Raw genomic sequence first — 17,163 nt, forward strand, 5'->3', positions numbered from 1 at the left:
AACCATATTGGATTGTGCAAAGCATGTGCCACTATCACTGTATATCATCTTTGTCATCTTGAAAAGGAAAGCAGGAGATTCAGAAATTTTTCTAGGATTGAAAAGAGATCAGAACTGGAAAACAATTAGGCCATCATGTTTAAATTTGTGAAATCATCTAGTAAAGGAGAAAACTTTGCATTTTGGAAATTATGTAATTGTGATTTCACTACTGGGCAGTGAGGCATCCATGACATGAAACAGCAAATAAACATCAGCTTGCTGCTTTATCATCAAAAGCAGAGTTTGGACTCACAACTTTTATAAATACTAGAGAGAACCCTGGTGTAATTCAATCGGAAGTTCATTTTACTAAATTTCTTTTAAAAAGGAACCTGCTTCTTTCAGTTGCTAGTGATGCTGGCAATTTATTTCGCACTTTTCCAGTCATTAAAATCACATACAGCTAATTTTGTCAGTCATTTCTTTGTACATCTGCATAAGAGGTTGGGCAGTTTATTACCATTAAAAAATTTTAAAGCCTTGTGAGATATGTAAATACAAGATCCAACTAGCATAGTTAGTAAGGCTTGACTGGATGATTTATTTAGTTGCTTACGGTAAAAGAATACGAGAACTTGACATCTTCAGTACATGAAAAATTTTAAAATATGGTTGTTGAACATAGCTGCGAAGTTTCTTGGTAATGTACCTTAAGTTAACAATTCTATCATTTCTTCTTTGAATACATTACCCAGTCATAATGCCTCAGAAGAATTACAATTACTACAAATCAAGCCCTCCCAGGTTAAAAACTTTTAGCTAAAAGTTTTATGCCCGCCTAGGTGTCAGTCAGGCAGAATCTCACCCTGATCAGGGACTGGCACTAAATCCCATTAATATCACAATTACTACTTACGCTTGTACCAGGTATCATGCATTTGAAAAGAGGGAACTCACAAATTCCTCTTCCAAGTTTCTGTGAGCTCTACACTTAGAAGTTGGAGGAGTCTTCACTTCATATGTGATACTTTATTAATTTTACCTCTATAGAACGTCACTGGGCCTATTCCTATAGGTATATTGTCTCATAATGGATATTGTCACACCTACATTGTATGGTGCTTCAGTTCTTTTTTATGTGTAGGCTTTTGTGTGTAATATAGAATACTTATTTACATTACTGTATAGCTTCCTCTCAGGTCAAATAGGTACAGGTCAGTTTTCTATTCATGGTTTATTCATTAGCATGCAGCTTATGCAGTGTTACTATAAGTAAAACTTTGAGTGGGTTTTTTTCTGCATAGGCATCAAAACAATTGGTCTTCTTATGGGTAAGCTGCTACTAGAATAATTTTTTTACTTTCCAGCTTGTAAGTGACGCTTCAGTGGATCTACCTAGACAAGCAGGCAAATTCACATGCCTACAGGTCATTTGTGACTCGATTGTTTAGCTTCTGCTTCTAATTATTAATACTGAGGATAATTTTTCTACCTGTACAGGTCATGTACACTCATCTTCAGATATTTGTCATAGTGGGCAGACAGTAGGCGGTATATTTCTTGGTGGACCCATCTACTTACAGGTCCAACATGATGGATCAATATTGCTCATGAAGCCCCCCCCCCCCTCGCAAAGGCATCATTGACTCACCTTCATGCAAGGCCTGCTTCCTTATCTCCATTAGCAACAGCAGGCAGAATCAGCAAAATACATGCCTTGTCAATGGATCCAAATTCGATGCAGTTCCGACAAGACTGATCAGTTTCACTCGGGACGATACCCTCTTTCACTGCCAAGAACAGGCTCCTCTCCATGGGTAACCATACTTTTGTAATGAAATTATTGTCTACTCTGGACAGTTTAGCTCAGTATCACATAAAAGATCCAGTACAAGCTTTGAAGTGGTATCTTAAAATGTCAGAGCCATTACATCAAGGGAGATCATGCTTATTTATACCTCTCAAAACATTAGCAAGAAGATATATCAGCACAGACCCTTTCTTCCTGGATTTAGTGGGCTTTTTGCTCTGCCTCTTGAGAAATAACTTCAGCTCCAATGAATTTGCTACACATTCCAGCTCATGAGATTAGAGCAGTTGCCACAAGCATAGCATTTGACCAGAGCTGTTCTCTCAATGTCATTATCCAGGCTGTGTGATGGAGATCAGAGGTGACATTCTCCGGCTTGTATTTAAGAGATCATTCATCACCAAAGGACTCTACTCTTTCCCATTTACCTATTCTTCTAAGGTATTACATTTGGGTAATGTATATAAAGAACCTAACTTTTAAAAAATAAGATACGATATTTTTGTGAATACATGTACTTACCCAGTCATAATAAACACACACCCTTCCAGCCTCTCCACCATTACATCTATATAGATAACATGAATTCTGCTTCGATAGTAACTGAGATATTCATGGAATTTGGTGCCAATCTTTGTACCAAGGGGAGATCATTCTCAGGATGATGATACCTGCCAACCATTGTGCTTTTTGTACCTCATTACGTTTTTTGCTTTACTAAATTGGATTATGCATATTTTTGGTACTTTGAAAATAAAATAAAAATAAAGCAATTTTACTATCTCTTTAATTCACACATTAAATAAATATGTGGTTATTGTCCATCATAGATCTGTGTAGTTTCCTTATTTTCTAGTTATACCAGCTTTATATCACACATTTCCAAGAAAACAGTCATACCAGTCTGGTGGCCTAGTGGTTATAGTGTCTGCCTCCGATACAGGAGGTTGTGGGTTCAATCCCTGGCTGAGTCATACCAAAGACTTCAAAAATGGTATTAACAGCTTACAAAAATGGTACTAACATCTGCCTCGCTAGGCGCTCAGCATTAAGAGGTTAGTGTTAGGACTGGTTGACCTGGTGTCAGAATAATGTGACTGGGTGGGACATATTGCTACATGCCTGCGACATGATGCCCCAGTGCTAGGAATCACTATAAACTGTTGCACTGCAGACATCATAGTAATATGACTGAATTTTTTTTAAAGCTTCGTTAAAAAATCCAAATCATACGCACACACTCACATACAAGAAAACAGACAGGTTTCTTCCATTTAAAACCTTGTGTTACAGATTCATTATGCTAATGAAGAGAGTTTGATAGCAGGTGAGTCTCTACTTTTAAAAAAATGGTGCCAGATGTTACATATTTAAGCAAAACAGGCCTTATTTATGTGACTCATGGATGTTATGTGACTGAAAAATGTTATAGGAGTGAAATCTTGATAAACTTGAAAACATGTTGGATCAGGAAAAGGACCAATCAATAGTGCTTTACAAATTTAAAAAACCAATCAATAGTGCTTTACAAATTTACAGGACCAATCAATAGTGCTTTACAAATTTACAAAGAATATGAGAGTGATATAATGCAGTACACAGATTCAGCACATTGTCATGCTCAATGCAGAATTTGTGGAGCAAACTTTACGATCATTCAGTGAAAGCTGTATATGTCAGACTAGTTAAAGTGAGTGTTGCATAAACATAAGTTGCCAGTTTGTTTTATATTGTTATTCTGGAACTAATCCTCATGGATTTTTTTCCAGTTGTGAATAGAAGTTTAATGAGTTGCAGATCCAGATCCAGATCAGTAGTCAGACTAAATGCACGTTTCATACGATTTATTGTAATTATGGCATGTAATACATATATTACGCTTTCTTTGCTCAGATTGTGCTCTTTTGCCACTTTTGTTATGCTGATACCTCTCTAGGGGTTGGCAGGTATGAGGATGACATAATGTTATGTTCCAGGTGGATGTGTTGTAAAGTGTAAGGTTTAACCACAGGACTTCTTTATGCTTATAACACTAATTTGTTTCTGGGTTGTTTTAGCTCTGCTGGTCATAGACCAAATGAGTTCTTGGGATAGTCTGTTTTCCATCCATCCATCCATTAACACATGTCTGTTATCACTACCCTTCCTAAACTATTTTGTGGATTGCCATACAACTTTACACACACAGTTATCCTATGATCTTGTTTGACCCCAATTAAAATGGTGCTGCTTTGATATTGTTTATGGCCACCACACTGGCTATCTTGAAAATCTTGTTATAGCTACTCTTTTTGAATGGATGATCATATGAATATATGGTTTTCACCAGCATACTTCTCAATGATGTCTGGTTGATCCTAAATAAATATGTTCCCAATCCAGTGTCCAGTATCTCCACCATAGCAGCCGGCTTGAAAATTTGCTATTTGCTTCTTCTGAATGGAAAGGTTGTATCAGCATGGGATTTTCACTAGAAGACTTCATATAATGTCATGTTATTTTCACTACAAGGCTTCATATATGATGTCTAGTTGGTACTCAGTGAAAATGGTGCCAATCTGAGGCCCACTGGCCACCACAGTAGCCATCTTAGAAATCTTATCACAACTCCTGAATGAAAAGTTATACTGACATGACATTTTCAGAAGAATTTTGTATGATGTCTGGTTGGTCCAAATTGAAAATGGTGCCAATCCAACCTCCAATATGGCTGCTACAGTGGCTTTCTTGAAACTCTTTTCATCACTACTTTTTCTAGATGGCTGGTCATATCAACATAATGTGATTTCACCTAAAGACTTATAGTGATGTTCAGTTGATACTAAATGGAAATTGTGTGAATCTGATGTCCAGTATAGCCATCATGGCAGTCATCTTGAAATTCTTGTTATTTTTATTCTGTAAAACAGTAAGTTGTATTAGTATGGGGTTTTCACTACAAGACTTCTTATAATGTTGTAAATTAAAATGGAGCTGATCTTGCATCCAATATGGCCATCATTGTGGCCATCTTGAAAATCTTGTTTTAGTAACTCCTCTTCAATGGAAAGTTATTTTGATAGGGTGTCTGCAGCAGAAGAGTTCATTGAAAATGATACAATCTTGAAAATATTTTCTCTACTTCTTCTGTACTGATGGCTATATCAGCATGAGTTTTCCTTTTCAGACTTTGTATGATACTTTGTATGATACTTTGTTGGTCCCAACTTAAAATGATGTCGTTCTTACATCTAATACAGCATCTATGACAGCAATCTTGAAAATCCTGCTGATACTGCTTCCCCAGATTGGATGGTATTATTGCGATGGAATTTTCATCAAAAGACTATTAATGATGCCTGCTTGGTCATAAATGAAAATGTTGCCAGTCTCACTTTCAGTATGTCCACCATATTAGCTAATTTGAAAATCTTGTTATTACTAAAGAATATCATAGTTTCAACACTCGACATTTAAAGAGAAGTACGTGTAGAGTATCAGTCTTTCTGTGAGATTCATGGTTTATAAATAGAACTTTCACATATGCTTATTTGATATAGAATATTAACAGCTGTTGAAGATTCAGTAGCCAGCTTAAAATTATTAATGGTCATTATATTGCATTTTAAAATTTTCAGGCCTAGGATGAGCATCATTGACTACTATAGTAATGGAGATGGACACCATAATAAATCTCACCACCTACCCAAAGGTACACATATTTACCACTGTATTTGTAATACACACCCAGCTGTTTAGATTCACATCTTCTGCCACAAAATTTATCAGCAGATCAGGGTCTTGGGTGTGATCTCAAAATCATTAGCAATTAGTTTGTTGGTTGATTAATGTTTTTTTTTAATAGCATTTTAAACATTCATAGCTCTATCATGCCAAACACAATGGGAACTAAGTACCTTTCCCAAGGACACATTGAGGCAGCAGACTCAGGGTGTCTAGGTGGTTGCCAAACTGTGATCCTTAGATTATGAGTTGGACAATCAACCAACTAAGCTGACATAGATCAATTGTAATTTTCTTCAAGGTATTATGGGTTATTATTGGTATGCAGGTTCTCTTTTAGAAAATCCTGTACAAGTTTGAACCATCATCGACCTTACCTCTAATGCAGACCAAAAGGTAAAAGGTCAACATTAATACCAACTAAGGTGTCCTCAACTGTGTAGCAAACAATTTAGGTCTATACTTTTGGCAATCAGATGAATATTAAACATGGGTAAATATGGTGATGTTTAAATTGGTTTCCTATTACAATACAGGGATCATATAAATTTTTTTAAGTGTCAGCAATCACCATGGGTTTAAACTAGGGACAAACGGATTGGGAAATTTTGCTGGATTCCTGGCAGGAAACTACCAGCTGGGTCAGTTTTTACTGGGTCAGGCTGCTCCAATCCCATTTTGTCCAGTTTCCCCATCCCACCCTACCCTCTCTATCCTGCACTACACCTCACTCATGTCATCCACAAAACAGAGGTGGGGGTGGGGTAAATTTTATTACTGCTGGGGGTGGATGAAAACCTGACCTGGAAAGAAGATCAAATTTTTATCTTTAAACCCAGCTGGGCCAGGTATTTACAAGTACTAGGAAACCAAGCTGGGTCTGGTGGCCAGATACTCATCTATCCATAGTTTAAACACACACATGAAATTTGGTGAACATTGATACGAGAAACATGTCCGATTGCTATCTATACATAAATACAAAAACAAATTTTCAGATGCTGTTAAAAGTTTCCCTAGTGAAATTGCCAATCCAGTACATTAGGTCTACATAATCTTTTTCCAAAGCAGTGCATGCCCATGATTGGCTGTAGTGCAGACAGGTTGAAAAATTCACTTTGCATGCATTGTTTTTTCTGTTGCTTTGAAGGTGAGAGAGAATTACCAGGCACCAAATGTAATATATCAATATAATTTAGATTTCTAGTTGGTAGAAATAGCTAAGCCCAACTTATCCAATCTAATTTACCATTTCACTTTTGAATACTAGAACTTAAATTTTAGATCAACAAACAACACATTCCTCCAAAAACCACTACGACTTGACACAAATCTGTTTGGACTTAAAACCCACATGATTTGACTGGCAGTGGTCAGAAATCAAAATTCTGAATTTGATTGAGCTTTAGATTAATTATATTGTCATTTGAAACGAGAAATGATTGACAACTCACTATGACGAGTCAGATCCCATTTAAAAAATGTCATGTCTAGTAACAGTATACTAATCCCATGGTAGTCATTAGCTGATTATGACCTTCAAATTTTTTTATGTATGTTATATATTTGAGGAGGAAAGTAGAATATTGCTATCTTTTTTACATTCAGCCCAACAAGATGTCAGTTTGATTTCACATCCAATGTTATTTGGAAGTTAGAATTGTCAAGAAATGCAACTTGCTTTCTAAAGTAATGATAAAACAATAAACAGGTAATTTGTATAAAAAAGGAGCATATAATTTTGAATTAATGACAACCTGCGTATCTTAAGACTGTTTTATTGTCATATTTAGGTTTTCATAGCTTCTCCAATGCAGAATATGGCAAGTGCTGGCAGAAAGAGGTAGCAGGCAAACAGAAATTTATCCAAATTGTGAAAGAACATGGAAAGAAGACAGACAAGGAGATTCTTATCACCAGTTTAATTCAGCTGCTCACAGACTCTACACAGTAAGACTGAAAGTAGTTTCATGCAAACCTTTTTAAGACCCTGTCGATTTTTCATTTTGTAATGTAATGCAGTGGAAGATGAAACATTAGATATGGACCATTGGTACATAGTAGATATTCAGAGCTCTAGATAAGCAGTGTAAATTCATTACATACATTCATAATCTTCAAAACATTTTAAACCATCATACCAAAGTTGTCAGTATATTTCTCCTGCCATAACACACATTTTATGATTGTGTATTCATTTTTCTTTTAACTATGCTATTGTGACAAGTTCCAAATGTTTGTTAATGTTTTGGAAATGATGATTCATCAATGCTGTGTAAACATTCACTCACAGAGGGGTATAATCAGATGCACCCCAAGTTTGTCTTGCTTAGTAAGCCATTTGATGCCTTCTCAGAAGCATTATTAAGGTCATAATAATAAAGATTCAGTGTTGCATCATAATTTTGTATATTTTGGTATTCAGAAATTACTCAAATAAATTTCAAAATGCAGTTCCAAACCATGGAGTAAAATACCCAGTTTGTTAAATACTTCTCTTGACTTCTAGATATTCACATTCAGTTGGTACATTGAGCCCCTCCCCCTCCCTCTCCTTCCTTTGATCCCTTGATTTGAGGAAATTTATAGGGTGTTGGCAACTTCTAAATGCCCTCCAACCCTTACTGCTACTCAGGACTATAAAGTTCCTCAATCGAAGGAGATTACTGACCAGCTTTCAGGTAAAATTGGTGACCTGGGCAATTCTAAGGCTTTCTTTTCTTTTCAGAAAGCCAGGTTCCAGCAGCATTCTCATCTTGTTGGTACAAAACTCACTCAGACATCTTTGATACTGATCTCCTGGCCCTTGAAAAAAATCTAACAGCCGTTCATATGTCTGCTCCACTGTTTTATAAAGTGGACAAAAATGTGTCCCATGCCATGTCAAAGCTAGTCCAGAACATCGTTGCTGCATCTTCAATGCTAGATTTGGCCTCATTGGCAATTTTCTGACTCGCAGAGAAATCTGGCAATGACCACACTTGCAAGGTGATAGCCAGCATTGCTGGAGTCAGTAACTGGGCAGCTCAAAATGACATCTGTGATCCATATCACTATACGTCATCATACCCTTGCTTTATGGACGACCCAGCTTGGGTCACCATTGCATTTGGGAGGAAGAATTAAAGAAGTTTGTAGGCAGGGAGCTCAGGAACTGCCCCATCAATTCACTGCTAAACCCACAAAGACATTTCAAAACAATCATCCCCTGCCGGTGCATAAGGACAATAAGCAGACTCGGGACAAGGGATCTTTTCAGTCATATGTAATATATAGAATCCAGCCCAATGCCAAGAGACAACAGTCTAACCAATGTTGGAGATAATCATACAGAGGCAGTAAGAGGTGTCTACACCTTCAAGCCTCCTAGCCATAAACATTGACCTACCCTCCCCACTGACTGCAGACAGCCTACCTGTGGGCTTTACAGGCTCCCAGGATCTCCCTATTCCCTCAGAATGATAGAGTCATCCATGTCATTTCAGTGGTGTTTCAGATTTCATTTATCCAACCCCCTTCCTATCCTCCTCTCTTGGATGTATGGTCAGATCGGGAGAAGGACGCCTTCTACAACAGGAGATATGGTCACTCATCGAAAAACAGGCGGTGGAGAGACAATAATCATTAGGATTTTATTCAAGGCTGTTTCTTATTGGGAAGGCAAATGACAAGTTGAAGTCGATCATCAACCTGAGTCGCCTCAATCAATTCATTTCTCCATCAAAATTCAGGATAGAGACAGTGCAGTAATCCATCCATCCCTTTGACAGGATGAGTATGCAATGGTCTCAATCTGACTGATGCATATTTTCATCTCCCTATCCACCCAGCATCATGGAAATTTCTCCATTTTGCTTACTGCAACACTGTTTATCAGTTCAAAGTCCTATCCTTTGGCCTCAGCATCAGCTGTTGGGTTTTTACCAAGGCTATGGATTGCACCCTGACCCTGTTCTAATCAACAATGACAGCAGCATACCTGGACGACATCTTCCAGAAACATATTGTTAAGTTCTGTTGTTCTCCAAGGCAGAAACAATCTTCTCTCAGTTTTAGATCATCTAGGCTTCCTGGTGAACTGGGAAAAGTCTGACCTTCGTCCATCCCAGCTTTTTGTCCATCTGAGTATGGAGTTGATCACCAACCTAAATCTGGTAAAGCTTCCTTGTGTTCACATAATCAGGATCATTGCACTCATAGAGTCCATTTCCAACAAGACTGAGTTTCAGCGAGATAGGTCTTGCAGTTCCTCAGAATATTCAGTTTGGCAGCAGACTTGATCCCACTTGGCCATCTTTTTATGCACCCATTACAAATGACACATTCCCATACCTTTTTAAGTCCCCTTGATCAAACAGTCATGATCATCCTGGAGATACATCCATTCCTTTGTAAGTGGTTACAACCCAGGTTGGCTGACTATATGGATCTGGCTGGAAAAGCCCCAGTTGGACATAACGGTATGTACAGATGCCAGTACATACTGTTGGGGTGCTGACCTGTTGCTGGACTTAATACTGTCAGCAGCACATGGGAGCCAGCCAGGGAAGCAGCCTCTACACTCAGCCTTTTAGAATGAAGGCTGTCATCAATGCCTTTAACTTCTGGAAAGATTGACTTTCTGAAAACTCTGTGGTGCTTAATTACCTCCATAAACAGAGAGGCAGTAAATCACCTGACCGTGTGTTCTGATTTGACAGTTTGTATGTTGGTGCAACAATCTCCATAGCAATGTACAAATCAGACACAGTCCTGGCAGACTCAATGCCTTGGCCAACACTATCCAGGAAAGGTCAGTTTCTTCACATGGAAAGGACTCTTCATCAATTCATCTTTACTTGGATCTGGATACTTTGGGGGCATCAGATGGTCAATCTTTATGTGAAAAGGTGCAATCACAAGTTGTCCACCTTTGTCTCTCCAGTTCAAGACCCAGAAGCTTGCGCTGTCGATGCTCTGTCAATCAGCATTTGCCTAATCTCCCACAGTCTTAGTACCAAAATAAATCCAGAAGTTATGGGATCAGAAAGGCAAGATGATTCTGATTGCCCCTCACAGATGGGATAAGTCCTGGGTTACTGATCTACTCAGTCTAGTGATAGATCTTCCCAGGAAGATTCTGGTCAATCCAAATCTTCTAAAGCAATCATGGTCACAGGTGTTTTGTCCCTGCCTGTACAGTCTTCTTCACATTTGGCTCCTGTCAGGACAGCCTTGCAAGACCAACAATTTATACCTTTAATTGTGGAGAGAATCTCAAGAGCAAGAAGGCCCTCCACTATGAAAGCTTACAATGGAAAGTGGCATATTTTCAGGGATGGTTGCTATAGCAATAACATCATCCCTCTGAGTGCCTCAATCCAATAACTGGCCAAATTTTTCTCTGGCTCTTAAAAGAATAACAGTTGGCCAAAATTACTGTCAAAGGCAACTGCTCCATGACATCAGACTCATTCAGGTATCATGGTCAAAGTTTTTTCAGCATGATAATGATCTATTGGATCTTTCAGCCAGTTTTGATCTCAATCAATCAAATTTTTTCATTCTGTTTCCAAAATGGAATCTCTCCTGATTTTTAACAAGGCTCAATTTAAATAAATTTGAGCCTTTAGCCCAAAGTTTGCTAAAGCTACTTCATACAAGACATGTTTCTTAATAGCTCTAGCTTCATCATGCAGAGTATGAGATACCTGCCCTTTATGTTGACCTGAGGTTCAGTGGTCCTTCTGACAAAGCCAGGCTTTGTATCCAATAAGTTAACATCTGTCAGCAATCTTAGAGTCATCATTTGCTCACACTTATCCATAGACAAGTCAAAATCAGTGGCCATGCAAGATCCTGTTCATGCACTCAAGCACTACTTGATATGCAGAGACAAGTCATGGCATACGCAAGAGCCTCTTTCTTCTGGTGAAAGATGGAAAACAGGATATCACCCTTCTGACCCCTACATCATGGCAGAAATGGGTTATATGCTCTGTATATTCAAATGTCTCACAAGATCAGTGTCCCATCATAAAGATTACTGCTCATTAGATTAGAGCAACCTCTGTAAGCCTCATATTTGAATGTGACCTTTCAGTTCGGGATATTATGTTAGAAGCTGTTAGTTGGCATGCAGATTCAACCTTTTTGCATTTTTATCTCAGAGATTTAGCTTCAGAGACAAACCTTGAATCAGGTAGGTCTGATGCCAGCAGTCCAGATGACCACCAGATCCAATTTAAACAATCAATACTGTTTCAATGGATTAACCAGTATTTCAATAATTATCTTCTTAACCATATGTATGGGTCAAAGATCAGTTATCCTAGGCCATGATGCTTAGTAATTAGGTGAAAAGTTTTCATTCATATCAGGTATCCAGCCATCATACCCTAAAGGGATAACTAGGTAGAGGTCAGATGCTAAGAATCTCCTATATTTGAAGGAGAAAGCATGTTTATAAGTAAATTATGCATCTCCATTCACATTGCTTAAAACTCTTCCAATCACCATGCCATGTGAGCATCCTCTTTACTATATCGCTCATCGAAAAAAACTTAAGACACGCTGGTGGCATGGGGAGATTATGAGCAAGAGTTATTACCCTTTGTGTGCACTGTACAAGAAAAAAACAGTAGGTCTGGACTTGCAAGGTAGTTGACAAATGTCCCTAATGTTAATGTGATTGGGTAAGTATTTTTGGAGAAACACAATTTACTTAAAAATTTGCTTGTTAATAATAATTTTTTATACAGGGGAGATTTCAGTGAGCAATGGGAGGGATGGGAGACATCCTCAACTCGAAGAAACACCCTCCTGTTTGGGAAGTTCATGTGTACGATATTAGGCAAAAGACCATTGAAAACACTGAGCATGAATTCAGCTATTCTTAAGAATTATCTCTTGTAAATATGTAATTATCAAACGGTTCATATATTCATAAATATTATCAACATTGTAGATGCGAATGACTTGGACAAGCTTGCCTTTGAAGTTTCTCCACTTTTAACATGCAGTCAAACCTGTCCTAACAGTCACCTGTGTTGAGATGCAACCTGGTCATAACAGCCTTTCTAATTTCCTCATGACAAATTTCAGATGCAGATGCCCTGTATTTATAGACACCTACCCTCTGCATATGGCAGCCAGATGTTTCCTAACCAATCAGTGGTTTCACCCTGCCTTAATTGGTCACTGGAACTTACAAGAAGTGACTTCTCCAAGAATGCAATTTAAAGACTTACTTTATTAAATGAGCAAGGCATTGTTTAGATAAAAGCCTACTCCAGACACACTGAAAGGTGTCAACATGTTGGTCTCAAAATCGACCTGGCTTTCATCCTTATAGGAGAAGATCAAAGCAATTCATTTACTGATGGGAAAAATAGTTGTATTATCACAGCAGAAATGAAAGTCACCTTTTTTGTCAGTGTCACAGGTACATTTAGATATCTTTGTCTATTTGCCTGTGAATTAAAGCTATCTCTGTCAAAAAAAATGTGTTTTTGAGAAGAGATGCGTGTTACATACCTTTTCAGTCAGGTCTGGGGTCATTCAATACTCAAACATGTCTGTGAAAGTAGGTGAAGTTTCATTTCATGGGTGACAATGAAAAAACATGTATGGCTTCGTTTGATTTTCTGTTCGTCACAGACATCACACATAAGCCAACTGTCTTTTGATTTTATCAAGTTGAGCAACTGACTAATCCAACTATTGTTTTTATAGCATAAACAAACTCAGATCAGTGTATAAGTCGGTGATGATTTCTTGTTTAGAATGGATTATTGTGAGCAGGAAATAGTAATCTGGTGAGGAACATACATTTTGGAATGAAAAACATATTCCTATAATTATGATTTTGTTGTACAGTGCACACAAAAAATCTTGATAATGTAATAATAATAATAATAATAACAATGTTCACTGCATCATATCAGTTCAAAAATTAGTTTCATGTGCAAGTTAAATGATGGATATGAGTGTGTTCCACTGTGGTAACATCACATGTAAGAAAAGTAAGAGATAAGATCTATACAAATCAAAGTGTATTCAGGAAAGATGGATTCTATTGATCACATCCTTTAGATTAATTTTTTTCTCTAGCTTTTACTGCAGTGGAACACAAGATCCCATTATCTAATTGCTTTATTGAACAATTAGGAAAAATTCCAATGCATACCAAAATAATACTGAACAACTGGAGTCTTGTATGTCTTAATGGTTTCTTCACCAGTGCATGAGTGCCCTTACCCCCCCTCCAGTAACCCTCTTTTAGCAGAACCATACAGTATGACCAATCAGCAATTAGAAGTCACAGATCTCTGCTGGCTTAGTAAATGTCCCATAACTGAAACGGTTTTTGTTCATGTTATTACTGCATTTTAGAGTGAATGTCATGTTCGTGTCTGTGACTGTATATTTGTGGACTTACATAAGAATGTGACTAAATTTTAGAGTAATTTGATGCAGTAGGTACTAGTATTTTGGATGAAAGTAACAAATTAAAGGCTTGATTGTATATATGCATCAGGTATTTTTTATGACAATGGGTCTACGGTTATTCTCGACCTTTTTCCTCCAGTTTGCTCTCTTTTACTCACTCACTCTCTCTCTCTCTCTCCTTGTAATCTGCAGGTATATTTGAGATTTATTTTTAATGGATTTTATGTTTATTTTACTCATCTACATGCATTAGTGTAAATTCTCTACAGATATTGGTAAATTATTTATTTTCAATATTAGCTACTTGCACACTGAAGGCATGTATATATGCACAAGGTATTTAGTATGATAATGGGCCTCTAGATTATTTCCCCCTTCTCCTTTCAGCTTGCTCTTTCTTCTGGTAATTTGAAGATATTTTGCAGATTTCTTTTTAAAGGATTATGTTGTTTATTTTTAAACTTAGATACCTGCATCCCAGTAATTACTGCACAAATATTGATTGATAAATTATTATTATGAACTACTCACACATGGAAGGCATATAGGGATATATACAATCATCAGGAATTTAGTCTGACAGTGGGACTTTAAATTATTATTCCCCTTCACCCTCTCTATCTCTCTCTCTCTCTCTTGTAATTTGGGGATTTATTTTTAATGAATTAAGTTTCTTTTTACTTAGTTACTAAATAAACTAAGTAAGGTGCAAATATTGATAAATTGTTTATTTTTATTCTATCAACCACTCAGACAATGAAGGCATGTATATATACATCAGGTATTTCATCTGACATTTTGTCTATCAGTTATTTTTTTCCTTCTCCCTCGTGCATGCTTTCTCTCTTGTTCTTGCCTGGTTATTTGAGGGTACACCTATCCCTCAAAAGCTTGCAACAATGGGATTAAATAGCATAGACACATGGTAAGCAAGGGTGTGAGTTACCAAGGAACCTAAGAAAAAACACAAAGGGATGCCATGCCTGCTGGACATAAAGATAAATAGGTTGTGGGTCGGTGGGGTAATGGACTGTTTAATAGTTGAATACTCATTTTATTATCACATTGTGAATAATTGTCAAAAGGAGGTTCAAACAAAGTTTGATTTTTTTTGTACCTTTATTTCAAGATTCCCAACCTCTGAATGATCACTAATATCATTTCAACTGAAATCAGCAACCATTTTTTGCATGCAAAACATCTGTATTATATCACTGCTTTTTGTTGCTGTTAATTTACAACAAAACATGATCCTTTTTTTCCAAACCTCGAGACATTTATTTCATGAAATAATCATCTGTGTTGAACCTCAGGTTTTTTATTGCTCTGTTAGTAAAATATTGATGCTGCAATTTTATTGCAAGTAATAGTGAAACTTCTGATCCTTGAAGAAATCTCTGAGTGCCAATTCAGGAACTTTAAGTTAACTGCAAACTGATACTCATTTCTCCATAGTGAACCATATAAGTGAAACAAAAAAACTTTCTGTTCACAAAGTATTCATTTTACTTGATTGCCTTGCTATCTCTAATTATACATTTGAATGAGCAGTCCAGTTTAAGGTAGTTTAATTTTACTACTTACACAATGATATTTATAACAGTGTTTTATTAATTTAAATGAATTGACCTGACCCAACCATAACAGCTAGCTTTTACTCATGTAGGATCTCCATGCCTTTCCTTTTTTATTCCAGCCCCTTAATTTGATTTAATACAGAAGATGTATCATCTATTTTTGATGATAAAACTAGCAGTATATCAAAGTTTCAGTTACCAGTTTTGATCACTGTGAGCTGGGTGTTATATTTAGGGAGAAATGACGAACTACAACAGTAGTTTCTGGTCATATGGTTTATTAATGGATTGAACAGTATGGCATAAACCTAAAATAATACAGACCAAATACTTAATTTAAAAGACTGAGTAACTACAAATGAGAGAAATACAATACCCAACCTACACGTGGGCATTCCATAATTTTAGCACAATAAAAACAAACGATGTCTTGCCAGACTCAAAATGTAGAAGCATTATAATTCTTTCAAATTAGGGCTATTGCCTGCTTTCATTCATATGAAAGACATGTGCTTTTCATATATAAAAGTGCGATGCCCTGAGGTGTTGTCTGTCCAGAGAAAGTTGAGAGGAAGAATGTGAGACGCTTTGGTTACTTTGGCAGATAATCATTGTTAGTGCCCCTTCATGCACTATGATTGATTGTTCACTCAATCTCTAACTCCTTACAAATATGCACATTGGTCAGCACCAATGTACTTGACATCACAAAAGACAGCAAATGTAAACATTGGAACAGACTATAGGTGAGCTAAATATAGCTTGCTAAAGTGTAATTTGATGAAGGTTTGCATCCAACAACAACAAATTGATACATAACACTATACCAGGGTGACAATTGTACAGGAACAATTTTATTTCTCCATGCTGAGTATACCTTTCTACTGTAGTGGTACTACCATTACTGATCTAGGTCAGCCCTTGTAGGATTTGAACCCACCTGATACTCCTTGGAAAATCACTACCATAATATTTGTTCACCATTCCATAGTAATATTAATATATGACCTGGATTACATCGCAATTTTCTTTCACATTCAGCAAAAAGGAGCCAATTTTTTAATATTTTCTAGTTTAAAAAATGGGATCCATGCCTGATCCCAGGTTATAAATGGGTTTGCTTATCAGAGCACAAGTTATTGAGGGAGTGGTGTACATTTATAGATTATAGGTTTTATTTTCTTAGCTACTTGCATCAGAGTAAATTCTGCACAAATATTGATAAATTATTTATTTTCATTATGAACTACTTATTTATTTGTCTGTTTATCTACTTTGTTATGGAAACTCGATTTATCTGTAGATTTATTGTTCAGATTTTTTAATGGAGTTTGGAGCTTCATTCTATTTAACTGCATGAAACAAAGTAAAATACGCATGAATTATTGAGAATCTAAATTAATTATCTTGGATGTTAATTTTTTTTACAAACATTATTTATCTAATTACACAATGTTATATTTGTTTCAGATACTAACTCTCTCCTTCTGCATTTCTCTTTCATATTTGTTCCATGATCACATTAATGTTAGGGATGTAAGCATGTTTTCTCTCTGAAATCTTACTAGAAAGATGAAAAATCATATTTTCTATCTCATATAGACAAAGGACAATAACTCTTGCCCATTTCACTAGTTTTCA

General features: G+C 36.7%; 1 protein-coding gene across 1 annotated transcript in view; it reads left to right on the plus strand.

Moving 5' to 3' along the window:
* LOC149777569 (transport and Golgi organization protein 2 homolog) overlaps positions 1–17,163 on the plus strand; it is a 48,694-nt gene that overhangs the window by 19,200 nt on the left and 12,331 nt on the right. Inside the window, exons 5-6 of the mRNA XM_089942183.1 lie at positions 5,410–5,483; positions 7,309–7,465. Coding sequence (XP_089798309.1) covers positions 5,410–5,483; positions 7,309–7,465 — 231 coding nt within the window. The remainder of the gene's footprint in view (positions 1–5,409; positions 5,484–7,308; positions 7,466–17,163) is intronic.

Source organism: Sinohyriopsis cumingii, chromosome 18 (assembly GCF_028554795.1).
Source record: "Sinohyriopsis cumingii isolate HCF-2022 chromosome 18, ASM2855479v2, whole genome shotgun sequence".
NCBI lineage: Eukaryota > Metazoa > Mollusca > Bivalvia > Unionida > Unionidae > Sinohyriopsis > Sinohyriopsis cumingii.